This window comes from Bubalus bubalis, chromosome 5 (assembly GCF_019923935.1).
Source record: "Bubalus bubalis isolate 160015118507 breed Murrah chromosome 5, NDDB_SH_1, whole genome shotgun sequence".
NCBI classification, from domain to species: Eukaryota; Metazoa; Chordata; class Mammalia; order Artiodactyla; family Bovidae; genus Bubalus; species Bubalus bubalis.
This window is the reverse complement of record NC_059161.1, coordinates 119037484-119050239: the sequence shown is the minus strand read 5'-3', so window position 1 is coordinate 119050239 and position 12756 is coordinate 119037484. Positions and strand designations below refer to the sequence as shown.

Sequence of the window (12756 nt, the reverse complement as noted above, 5' to 3'; positions counted from 1 at the left end):
AAGACAAGGTATTCAGAAGCTGAAGAATTGAGAGAGATTTGGACCTGAGTTGGAAAAGCAGGTTTCAAACCAAATTGGGTCATGTGGTATGTATAATCCTCACTTCAGTCCTTAGAAGATCTGTACTGACCAGTCTGCCTCTATTTTCTGGAGCACAGTTTGTATCCATCTAGCTGTTTCTCATTGCTGCTCCTTTCCCCTGGCTCCCACACTTTGCCCAGCTGTTCAGGCTATTCCATTCTTTTTTTGTTTGTTTGTTTTTGTTCTTTAAGGCCGGCACTGCAGGCTACCTACACAATGATGTATTCTCTAGTTCTCTTTCAAAACTGAAAATAGTTTGTTATATAAATATAAGCCCAGTAGCTACAGGACTGCACTGTCTACCCACCCATGCTCTTAGTCATGACTGGTGACTTAGAGATGCAAGCAGATCTGTAAGAGGGATTTCTTGGAAGACTGCTTTCAAGGAGCTGATTCAGCTGAGAGATGAGACTCTTCCCTTCCCCACCTACTTCCTAACTGTTGTCTGGATTTTTGTTGTGATGGCTGGAACTCCTGCAGTTGAACTGGACAATCATGTAACCTTGCAGATGGATAGCACCAAAGCTCTGGCTGGCCCACCTCCAGCTTTTCTCCTCTCCAATGAAAACAGCAATGCATATCTCATGAAGTGGCTAGACGGTGACATGAAACCACGAGTGTCTAGCATGGCCCCTAGTATCCATTTTCATGATGTTTTTAGCAGTTTTTTTTTTTTTTTTCCAAGTAGGCAAGGTTCTCTGTCTTCTTAGATGTACATGCAGATCAGTTTGATTTTCCAGCCAAGCTTCAAAGAAGAGATTACAGTTCAATTCTCTGTATTCTGAAAAGCTTCAAAGGTCACTCGCCAAGGACACTGATGAAGGTAAAGATTTTATCGAGACCTTTGTGTTTTTCTCAGATCTTTTAGTGGCCTAAAGGGGAAAACTAGGGTAAGTCAGAGCATATATAACTAGGGACTCCTGGTCACCACTACATGCTAAAAACCCAAACTTCCCTGAGTACTTGGAGCCAGGAAAGAAGAATGAAGTGGCTGGTGCTCCTCGGGCTGGTGGCCTTCTCAGAGTGCATAGTCAAGTATGTATGGGGACTGTAAGTCACATCATATTCCTTTCTCGGATTTTTGTTTCCATCTGATATTCTTCCAGCCATCAGGTTTAGAAGGGAATGGAATATTTCCCTAAGAGTCTTAAAGTTCAACTCTTTCTTATTGATAAGTAACTTGCTAGAGGAACTGTGGATCCCAAGGTCTTGTTGTAGATTTGGGTTGCACAAATCTTGGGGTCCAGTCATGTCATGACCTATTGAAAATGCAACTCCTTGCAACTGTTCAGTGCATAGTCTATGCAGATGTCGATGTGGTCCTGTGGAATAGCATTTTTCTACATTTTATTCAACACATCCTCTTTTTTCCCTGTCTATTCCAGTGTGTATATTCCCATGTCTGCATCTCGGTATAACTATCATTTATCTCTCCATCTCTTTGGAAGTCACTGAGAGTGTATTTCTCTTTGTGTGGTATTCTTTTAATTTTTCATTTGACTCTTACTTCCTTCTCAAGCCTCAGAATTTCCCTTACTTGTTCCCTACATCTTGGATTCTTCTTTCAACTCTCTCTTCTCTTTCAACTTGGAGAAAGACACTCTTTTACACTGTTTTATATCAGACAAGCAGTGTGAACACAGTCAACTCAGAAAACTCTTGCATTTCAAATTGCTCTCTTGTAAAAGAGGATAAGAGTCCCCCTTCTACCTCTTTCCTTGAGGTTCTATGAGAAGGAATGAGTGAGATGGCAACAGCAATGCTAATGGCTGTCATTGTTGAGACTTCATATTTATCAGGTACCCTATATCCATCACTTCACTTATCCCCAAGATATTTTATTTGGTGGGTTTGTATCATTACATTCCACCATTTTACCGAAGGGGAGACTGAGACACCACATGGTCATATGGCTTAGCCAAGATTGCAGAACAGAACCTGTATTCAAATCTATGTCTTTGCCATGGTATATGCATAAAATTCTGATAATAATGCACCTCATAAAAATGATTAGAAAATACACAGGGACATTACAATAACAGTTATACCTTAACACTGACAGCTAATTGTAGCATCTTCTTTGTTTTCTTTGTCGAATGCTCTGTGAAAGAATACCTCTAAGGAGAGTGAAGACCATGAGAAATACCGTCAGTGGAAAAAAAGTGCTGAACAATTTCCTGAAGGAGCATGCTTACAGACTGTCCCAGATTTCTTTTCGTGGCTCATATCTAACTAGTCACCCACTGAGAAACATTAGAGATGTGAGTATTTTGGGAGGATGGTGCCCCACAGCGCCCCCTGGTGCTCTAGCTTAGCACTGGGGCTCATCTGGAGGTGCCTGGTGGGATGTTGGTGTTGGGGTACCTGCAGGAGGCAAAGACACTGGAAAACAGAGATCCCACCCAGAGGAGAAGGCACTCTCATCCTCAACTGTTGGTCTTTGTGATTGGGCCTCGCAATTACCAGGTGGCAGGTAAACATCCATTTGTATGTCAAAGATGTGTCATTAGTTTGAGAGTGATTGTTCCTTCTGAACTAAGTGAGACACTCAGTTACAGATAAAGAGTGAACCATCACTTATCAAAAGGCAGAACCAACTGCAAAGCAATTGTGAATCCCCAGGTAGAGTAATTCAGTTTCCACAGATGCAAGAACCACAGTAGTAAAAAGTTACTGAACCTGTATTCTGAGTATGGCCATAAGAATAACTGTGGTTTCTGTTTTTAGATTAGAAAAAGGGCTTACTTTGTCTTCAGGATGTCTTAAAAAATGCCCATGCTAGCCTGAGACATAGGGAAAGAGTAAATACATGTCAAATGAAAGGGTCAACTGTTTGCTGTTGATTGGATGTGGTCTGAGTTTAGAGGGAGTGGCTGGGGTTGATCAAGAAGGACCTCCTAAAGAAGCGAGTGCTAAGGCTGGGTTTGAAGAGACTACAGAGTTTCTCAAATGAAGGCACCAGGACTTCCCTGGGTGTCCAGCGGTCCTGGGGGCCCAGTGGTTATGCCTCTGGGCTTTCCATGCAGGAGGTACCACTTCAAAGCCTGTTCATAGAGTCAATACCCTGCATACAATGTAGCACAAGAAAAATATATCAAATGCAGATACCTCTGTGACCAAAGTCTGTGAGCTGCACGGTGGTTAGAAAGTGATCTCAAGAGATATGTGCTTGTGATGGGTCTGTCAACATTTTCTATTTCTTCCTCATTCAGTTTTGGAAAGTTGTACTTTTCTAAGAATTTGTCCATTTCTTCCACGTTGTCCATTTTATTGGCATATAATTGCTGATAGTAGTCTCTTATGATCCTTTGTATTTCTGTGTTGTCTGTTGTGATCTCTCCATTTTCATTTCTAATTTTATTGATTTGATTTTTTTCCCTTTGTTTCTTGATGAGTCTGGCTAATGGTTTGTCAATTTTATTTATCCATTCAAAGAACCAGCTTTTCGCTTTGTTGATTTTTGCTATGGTCTCTTTTGTTCCTTTTGCATTTATTTCTGCCCGAATTTTTAAGATTTCTTTACTTCTACTAACCCTGGGGTTCTTCATTTCTTCCTTTTCTAGTTGCTTTATATGTAGAGTTAGGTTATTTATTTAACTTTTTTCTTGTTTTTTGAGGTATGCCTGTATTGCTATGAACTTTCCCCTTAGGACTGCTTTTACAGGGTCCCACAGGTTTTGGGTTGTTGTGTTTTCATTTTCATTCATTTCTATGCAAACTTTGATTTCTTTTTTGATTTCTTCTGTGATTTGTTGGTTATTCAGCAGCCTGTTGTTCAACCTCCATATGTTGGAATTTTTAATAGTTTTTCTCCTGTAATTGAGATCTAATATTACTGCATTGTGGTCAGAAAAGAGAGAAATGCAAATCAAAACCACTATGAGGTAGCATTTCATGCCAGTCAGAATGGCTGTGATCCAAAAGTCTACAAGTAATAAATGCTAGAGAGGGTGTGGAGAAAAGGGAACCCTCTTACACTGTTGGTGGGAATGCAAACTAGTACCCCCACTATGGAGAACAGTGTGGAGATTCCTTAAAATACTGGAAATAGAACTGCCTGATGATCCAGCAATCCCACTGCTGGGCATACACACTGAGGAAACCAGAATTGAAAGAGACACGTGTACCCCAGTGTTCATCGCAGCACTGTTTATAATAGCCAGGACATGGAAGCAACCTAGATGTCCATCAGCAGTTGAATGGATAAGAAAGCTATGGTACATATACACAATGGAGTATTACTCAGCCATTAAAAAGAATACATTTGAATCAGTTCTAATGAGGTGGATGAAACTGGAGCCTATTATACAGAGTGAAGTAAGCCAGAAAGAAAAACAACAATACAGTATACTAACACATATATATGGAATTTAGAAAGATGGTAATGATAACCCTGTATACGAGACAGCAAAAGAGACACTAATGTATAGAACAGTCTTTTGGACTCTGTGGGAGAGGGAGAGGGTGGGATGATTTGGGAGAATGGCATTGAAATATGTATAATATCATATATGAAACGAGTCGCCAGTCCAGATTCGATGCACGATACTGGATGCTTGGGGCTGGTGCACTGGGACGACCCAGAGGGATGGTATGTGGAGGGAGGAGGGAGGAGGGTTCAGGATGGGGAACACATGTATGCCTGTGGCAGATTCATTTCGATATAAGGCAGAACCAATATAATATTGTAAAGTTTAAAAATAAAATTAAATTAAAAAAAAAAAAAGAGAGAGAGAGAGAGATATGTGACACCCAGAGGGAGGCATCAGTTTGGGAATAAAAGATAGTCAGTTCTGCACTAACCCACTCCCTCCTTCTCCCTGTAGTTGTTCTACGTGGGTAACATCACCATTGGAACACCCCCTCAGAAATTCCAGGTTATCTTTGATACAGGCTCATCTTTCTTGTGGGTGCCCTCCATCTTTTGCAACAGCTCAACCTGTTGTGAGTACAGACATCCCCATACCCGGACCATCTTTCACTTGTCCTGCCACCCTGTTTCCACCCTTGGCACCTGATGACACTCATCTCTTGTGTCTGCAGCTACACACGTTAGGTTCAGACATTACAAGTCTTCCACCTTCCGGCTTATCAATAAGACCTTCAGCATCATCTACGGATCTGGGAGAATTAAAGGAGTTGTTATTCATGACACAGTTCAGGTAAGAGTGTAACAAATGCTGAGTCAGGACTGGCTATGGAGTGACCACTGCTTGCAAAACAGATGCAGGACCATCTGGCAGGACCCTTCCTAGCCTAACTCCCATAGATATTGTCCATCTTATCCACAGGATCATGTCTCTGGGGAGGCAGTGCCCATGGTGACACACAAGCAAACAAATTAGCTAACCCAGAGAGTGGCTTGAAGTGTGGACTTGCAGCTGCTCTGCCCATGAGCAGTTCAAGGTTCATTTTGCGAGGAGCAAGAAGAAGGGATAAAAGCACCCACTTTTATGTTCACTGAATGTTACAGGCACTTTCAGGTGATAACTGGTTTAATCGTGCAATAACCCCACACAGCAGTTACTCTGATTAGCTCATGAGACATATGAGGAAACTGAGGTGCAGACAGTAAGGGCCTTGCTGAGGGCACATATGTGGTATGTGGTGGAGTTAGGCTGGCATTTCAGGACTGAAGTTGCTGTGGGGTGTTTGGGGACAGGATAAAACTGATCTGGGGATCCTGGGGGCAGTCAAGGGCTTCAGGTATCCAGAGTGGGAAACGAGGCTCTGAGAAGTCAAGGGACCTGATAAATGAGTTCTCACTCTAGACGACCCTTAAGAGTCTAAGAAACCTATGGCTTCCCTCCCCCCAAATACTTGAGTAGTTCCCCTCTCTCTCTTTCTTTCTCATACACACTCACAGAAATATACACATATCTCCAAAAATGAATTCTCCAGGCAGTAATTTCACAGAACCGTGCAAGCAAGATTGTGTTTTTGGCTTCTGCCTTCCTGGACAGATGCAGAATCCACAGTACATTACAGAGAATGCAGTCCATTCCTGTCATTAGGTCACAGTGATGCCAAAGAGAAGGCTGTCTTGCTCCTGATTGTTTTGTCTCTAAGGTGGTACCAATGAGACATGGCCTGACTCTTGGTTGCCCCACCTGGACAGAAGCCACCAGGCCAATTTGACTTACCTAGGTGGTGTTTTTCAGAGGGGCAGATGTTTTAAAATTCACAACCTCTCTAAAATGGAACCCAAATTCCCCTCCCAACTTGATCTACCATCTGTGGGACACCAAAGACAGAGGCCAGCCTCAATTCTTCTTTGAGGATCTAATGACAATGCACCCCAGCCCGGTCTTAGCCTCACTTTACATATCTGTAGGTGGGCACACTCTTCTCTCCCACAGATTGGGGACCTTGTAAGTACTGACCAGCTATTCGGTATTTGCATGGAAGAATCTGGTTTTGAGGGTGTAAGTTTTGATGGCATCTTGGGCTTGAGCTACCGCAACATATCCTTCTCTGGAGCCATCCCCATCTTTTACAAGCTGAAGAATGAAGTTGCCATTTCTGAGCCTGTTTTTGCCTTCTACTTGAGCAAGTAAGTCTGAGATGGACAATCTCTTTCTCCAAATTAGCTGTAAGATGCTTTCAGGTGCATGAAAATTATAGAACACTTGATAAAGAAATATCCTGAAAGATAATCTAACCCAGGATAACTATGGCCCCAGGCCCCAACTGGCTTCACCATGGCTTTAATAAATAAAATTTTATTGGAACACAACCCTACTCCTGGGCTCAAGACCAGTAACATGGTCCAGGGGAGTGAGTGTGGAGGAAGGCTAATGGAAGGAAACAGGAAACAAGTTGAAGGAAAAGGTATTATTTGCTTATGAATTTGATAAGGAAGGAAGGAGAAGGATGGTGGATATCTTTACTTCTTCGATAGAATTCCACTGGGAGCCCAGGACCAGCTACCCAATTTGTAGGAGCAAGTGAGAAGTGAAAGTGTGGGACACAAAAGTTTGGGACCCATTGTTCAAGAAATATTAGGCATTTCAAGACAGGGAGAGCAGAGATGGGGTCCCTTCTGAGTGTGCGGCCCTTTGGACAGTAGAGGTCACAGGCCAGTGGAGCCAAATCTGGGTGAACTGAACCCACACCCTTAGAAATCCCAGGCCTTGATTTTCCTGAAAAATGACAAGGTGGACAAGGGGAAACCAAAACACTTCAGCACCATGTCCTCTGAGGGTGTTTGAGCACTCAGGTCCCTGGAGGCCCAGGGCTTCTTCAGAAGACATAGTGGGTGGAGCCCAACCAAGAGATTCAGCTTCTAACCTCCTCTGTGCCATTCACTAACCACTTACAGACCTCAGTCTGGATCTCAATCGCTCCTAGACACTATTTCTGCATCTCTACGTGGGGACCTTATTAGAGCCTTGATGGGTGGACAAGCACAGCTCTCAGACAGTGCTGCTGTTACTGTCCTCCAAGGATTCCCCCCCTCACTTCTCTCTACAGAGACAAACAGGAGGGCAGTGTGGTGATGTTTGGTGGGGTGGACCACCGCTACTATGAGGGAGAGCTCAACTGGGTATCATTGATCAAAGCAGGTGACTGGAGTGTACACATGGACCGGTAAGCCTCTCCATCTGAGGGTCAGCCCAAGTGATGCTCCCACTACTGTACATGGACACAGGCAGACACACAAATGCATTCTCAGACACACAGTCACAAAGACATATACACCACCTTCAACAACACAGACAGACACACAGACATATGGAAACACACAAGCAGACACATATAAACATACACAGAGACACATAAAAGCATGCATAGCTAGTCAGAGACACACAAGCACACACAGAGACACATAGAAACACACATACAAACAAACACACAAGAACACAGATACAAAAACAACCCATGGGTTCCTAATCCCCAGGCCTTCTGAGCAAGGCTCTGACCAGGGTCCTAAAAGGGTCCAGAGAGGTCTGTGCAGCTAGGAGAGGGCTGAACCCCCTGCCCTTTGAGGTGGGGAGCATGGTTAAAGGACTCTACAGTGTGTTGAATAGAGGATCAGGGAGAATTTCACCAGCCTGAACAGAGTTATGATAAGATGACCAACTGTCCAGGGCTACCTAGGACACAGGAAGTTCTCAGTACAGATAAATGTCAGTTTAAAAACAGGGACAGTGAGAAAATGGGGAAACCTGGTCTTCTTAGTGAGCAGCTACCCATCAGTGGAGAGAGGTGGGCTGCAGTCTTAAGATGTGAAAACAACTAATAAAAAGACACCCCGCATTGTTGGGCACACAGTGGGACCGGGGCTATTACAGAGAATCAGGAAGGTGGGATCCAGGAGTGAGCTGAGGACAAGAGGCATAATTGACAGTATTCTGTGTGATACCCTCAGACAAAAGCTGACCTATCCTTTGGAGTTTCTGTGGCCTAGTCATGTATTTCCTTGCCAGGGTCTCAGGGTTTGAGCTGCTTGTAGGAGCAGTGCTGGGAGACACCATCTCCCAGAGGAGCCCCTCTCTCCCCCTACTATGAGAATCTGCTGCCCCTGGGAATCTATCTTCACTCTGTGTGTGACCGGTTATTTGTTCCCCACCAGATACAGCTCTCTGGAGGTTTCTTATTGTTTTCTCAGTCTTCATTCACTCAATGAACAGACAAGCATTGGGCATCCACTGTGTGCCAGGCACTTTAGGGAGCCAAGGAGAATAACACTCACTCTCACGTCTAAGAAGGCAGATGTACATGAAGTGACTCGCCCACATAGTGAATTGTGACTTTGGTACATGCTAGACATGAGGAGGAGAAGGCAATGGCAACGCACTCCAGTACTTTGCCTGGAAAATCCCAGGGACAGCTGAGCCTGGTGGGTTGCCCTCTATGAGGTCCCATAGAGTTGGACATGACTGAAGTCAGTTAGCAGCAGCAGTAGCAAACATGAGGAGGGGTCTACAGAGAGTGACCAAGATATGAGACTAATAAACATCGAGGGAAAGACTTCACGAAAATAATACAATTAAAGTGGAATCTGGAAGAGGAGAAGAAATTTGCTAGTCAAAGGGGAGTGGAGTCTTCTAGGAAGGAAGACCAGCTTGTCTCAAGGTACAAAAGATCCTGGTGTGTTCAAGTACTGCATTCGAGGATGTCAAGAAAGGTGCTGTGTCAAGATTAAAGGAAAAGAGGGCAAAAGACAAAGGGCTATTTATGAGACAGTAGAGAAGGGGACAACTCTGGAGAGACTCACAGTGACCTTGATGCCCGCTTTCTTCCATTGTCTCTCAGCATCTCCATGAAAAGAAAGGCTATTGCTTGCTCCGATGGCTGCAAGGCCCTTGTGGACACTGGGACATCAGATACCGCAGGACAAAGAAAACTGGTCAATAACATACAGAAGCTTATCGGTGCCACACCACGGGGTTCCAAGGTGAAGGGTCATGCCCCAGGGTCACTCCCAGTCTCCACACACAACAAGGAACTCCAGGGCCAACCTCTCACCCTCTCTCTCTAACAGTACTACATTTCATGTTCTGCGGTCAATACCCTGCCCTCTATTATCTTCACCATCAATGGCATCAACTACCCAGTGCCAGCTCGAGCCTACATCCTCAAGGTGAGGGGACAATACTGAGGGTTGGTTCTCAAACTGGAACTTGCAGGAACCCTTGGGCTGCTGCTGGGAGGAGGGCGCCCTCTGGAGGCCACGTCACACCATTGCAGATGCTGCTGAGCCCTGTGGCTGGGCCAGTACCTCCCACAAAACCAATAACTTGAAAAGTAAGGGCTGTGTGGGACACTGATCTTCCTGAAATAAATGTGGAGATGCTACACCATATGGCATGGTGGGAGTCACAAGGAGAGGGGAACACTAAGGTCGTCAGTCCTCAAAGAGCTTCAATTCAATCTGAACACATAGGTGCATGAACATGAAAGCCAGCTCTAGCAGTCCCTGAAATAGGCCATGTTACAAGAAGAATGGCTGGGGACAGTCCCAGTGTGATGTCCCAGCATAAGTTAACAGTGCCCCTTCCCTTCTCAAACTTCTCCTGGTTTGGATGATAAATTGCATGGTCAGCCTTGCTCTTGGCTGCATCTCCCCATTGCTCTGGCCAGGTGCCTCCTTTGTGAATTGGGGTACCTGTCCCCTCTGTGTGGAGGTTGGATCCTAAGTTGAATAAAGGGTGCAGAGTGACTGCTCAGCCCCGGCACAGGGTGGAGGCTTCATGTTAGCTCCCCACGACAGTTCAGAGCAGGCTGAAGGGCTCAAAGAAGGCTTTGAGGAAGAGAGGGAATTTCAGGAATTCTAAAACCACAAAATCATTGAGCCATAGGGAGGGTTGCTTGGTTCTAAGCAAAACTGCACTGGATTCTATGCAAATGGCATCTCAAGGTGGTCTGCACTAGGTCACTGGGGACTTACTCGGGGTGATGAGGGCTACAGACTGATCAGTGGGGATGGGGAACCAGAGTAAGTTACCTACCCAAGCCTGGAGTGTCCAAAGAGGATGAGTGCGGGTGGAAGGAGGCTTCTCAGAGTTCCTGAGTAAGTCTTCAAGAACTGTTGCGGGCTCTGCTCTATTTAACATGGATAACCAACAATGAGTTATTTTGTAGCACAGGGAACTCCCCTCAGTTTTATGACAGCCTGGTTGGGAGGTGTGTCCTTGGGACCAGGATACCTGGATACACATGGTTGAGTCCTGTTACTGTCCACCTGAAACTCAGAATATTGTTAATCAGCTATACTCCAATACAAAAAACTTTTTAAATAAAGTATGGATTGTGGGGATGCAGGAGGAGAACCAGCATTCTCTGCAGAGAAAACAAGGAGCAGGAGTCAAAAGAAAAGAAACAGGGAGTGAGGGGAACTATGGACACACTTATTCTTTTCTAAAAAATTATATTGAAGTGTGGCTAATCTTCAGTGTTGCATTAAGTTCTGCTGCACAACAATGTGACTCAGTTATACACATAAAAATATATTTTTCTTATTCTTTTTCATGTGGTTTGTCACTGAATATTGAATATAGTTCCTTATGCTCTACAGTAGGACTTTGTTGTTTTTCATTCCTCTGTTTCCCCAACTCCCAGTCCTCCACTCACCACACCCTTCCTCATGACAACCTCATGTCTTGGCGCTCTTTGCTTTTGGATTAACTCTCATATCCCCTGCTGCTGAGAAAACCCCTTGATACTTACCAAAAGAGGGAAATAAAACAAAGAATTGTGCTGGGTCTGGATATTGGGGGAAGTCACCGGTAAGGGCTCATGCTGACTGGTGCAAGTGTCTGACTCCCCCAGGATGATAGAGGCCGCTGCTATACCAACTTTAAAGAGCACCGATTCAGTTCATCTACAGAGACCTGGATCCTGGGTGCTGTCTTCCTTAGGCTGTATTTCTCAGTTTTTGATCAAGCAAATGACAGGATTGGCCTGGCCCGTGCAGTGTAAATGCTTGGAGTGGTTCAGGAATCAGTAAATCGCTCCTAACACACATTCACTCACACTTTGGGCACTCCTGCCCAGGATGCTGGTGAACTGTATTTGGTGGTCTGTACACCCTATTCTCAGTAAAGAATAAAGGGTTTCACTCTTAATGGTGCTGAAACAAATGGTTGCCTCTGTTTGTGTCTGGGAGTGAAGGATCTAGAACCAAGTCTGAATCAAAATTGAGAGGAGCCTTACTCCAAGTGGCTTCAAGAAAAACGGAGACTCATTGAAATGATTCTGGGCGTCCAGGATACAAGAATCAGAGCAAATACAAAGATCTCAGTGACTAGACCCAAGAAAGAAGAAGTCATCAATTCTCTCACCTTCGCTCTTTCCCTTCAGTTTACTTTGATGGTCTTAGCCTGGCAACATTTTTCCTTAAGGCTTCTACACCTAGTGAGGGAATCCAAGCTACCTGCCCTAAGGTTTTAAATCCTGAAAGCATCACCCAGTAAGGAAAGAAGATTGCAGACATCAGAGTTCAAAGGTGTTCTCTGAATGACTCTCCGCAGATCTCATGTACACCCCTAGATCAGCCATCCTGGCAGAGACATGGGGTCCTATGACTGCCTTTACATGGTCTTTGGTCCTGACTCAGCAGCACACATAATTGTCAATTTCCTCCAGAGCTACATGACTGAAGCTGGGGAGAGGCAGCCCCAAGGATAGTGACTGAGGGATGGTCTAGGCCATGGAAGAGTTTGTGATGACCCACCAACTCCACCACCTCCTCATTTGGAGGAATTATAAGGGGTAATGAAACAGACTCTCTTCATCCCATCTCAGATGATCTTATCACTGGAGGGCTTCACCTCCAGGGGAGTTTAGATGAGGTACTTCATGCAGAGCTGGTTCCCTCTTGTTCCCACAACCCAGTCACCAGCTCTCTGCCACATATGCCTGCTCTTCCTTTATAGTCCCACTTGGTAATTGGTGGCCACAGTGGATCCCTGAGCCATCCCCCTCCTCCAGGGTCCAGAATGCCCCTTCCTTGGCCTCCAATGCTGCTGGGGAGAATGCAACGCATGTATCGGGGGACTCAGGTTACACAGAGCCTTCGGCCTTTCTGAGCTTCCTCCAGGGGTGGAGCTACAAAATATTTGCTTGGAGCTGCTATGGTTAGGCACATTTGAAGTGGAAGCATCTGTTCTTTCCACCTGGAGGCCCTCAGTAGATGCCTCAGCTGAGACAGTAGGTGTCAGAGGTTGATTT

At 44.9% G+C, this 12756-nt stretch overlaps 1 protein-coding gene across 2 annotated transcripts; it reads left to right on the top strand.

The window, feature by feature from the left end:
• Positions 1–1015: 1015 nt before the first annotated feature.
• LOC102391066 (pregnancy-associated glycoprotein 1-like) lies at positions 1016–11505 on the top strand. Of its 2 annotated transcripts, XM_044942553.2 has the most exons (7): positions 1016–1131; positions 2192–2342; positions 5125–5243; positions 7555–7671; positions 9340–9481; positions 9569–9667; positions 11356–11505. In XM_044942553.2, the coding sequence occupies exons 1-7, from the start codon at positions 1016–1018 to the stop codon at positions 11503–11505; spliced, it is 894 nt and encodes a 297-aa protein (XP_044798488.2). The 2 variants fall into 2 exon arrangements, with proteins under 2 accessions (XP_044798488.2, XP_044798489.2); XM_044942554.2 differs by lacking the exon at positions 9569–9667.
• The last annotated feature ends 1251 nt before the right edge of the window (positions 11506–12756 follow it).

Coding starts and splice junctions, on each gene's coding strand:
- LOC102391066 (XM_044942553.2), top strand. CDS start 1,016: ATGCTAAAAACCCAAACTTCCCTGAGTACTTGGAGCCAGGAAAGAAGA. Junction 7,672..9,339: donor TGGAGTGTACACATGGACCG/GTAAGCCTCTCC, acceptor ATTGTCTCTCAG/CATCTCCATGAAAAGAAAGG. Junction 9,668..11,355: donor CTCGAGCCTACATCCTCAAG/GTGAGGGGACAA, acceptor TGACTCCCCCAG/GATGATAGAGGCCGCTGCTA.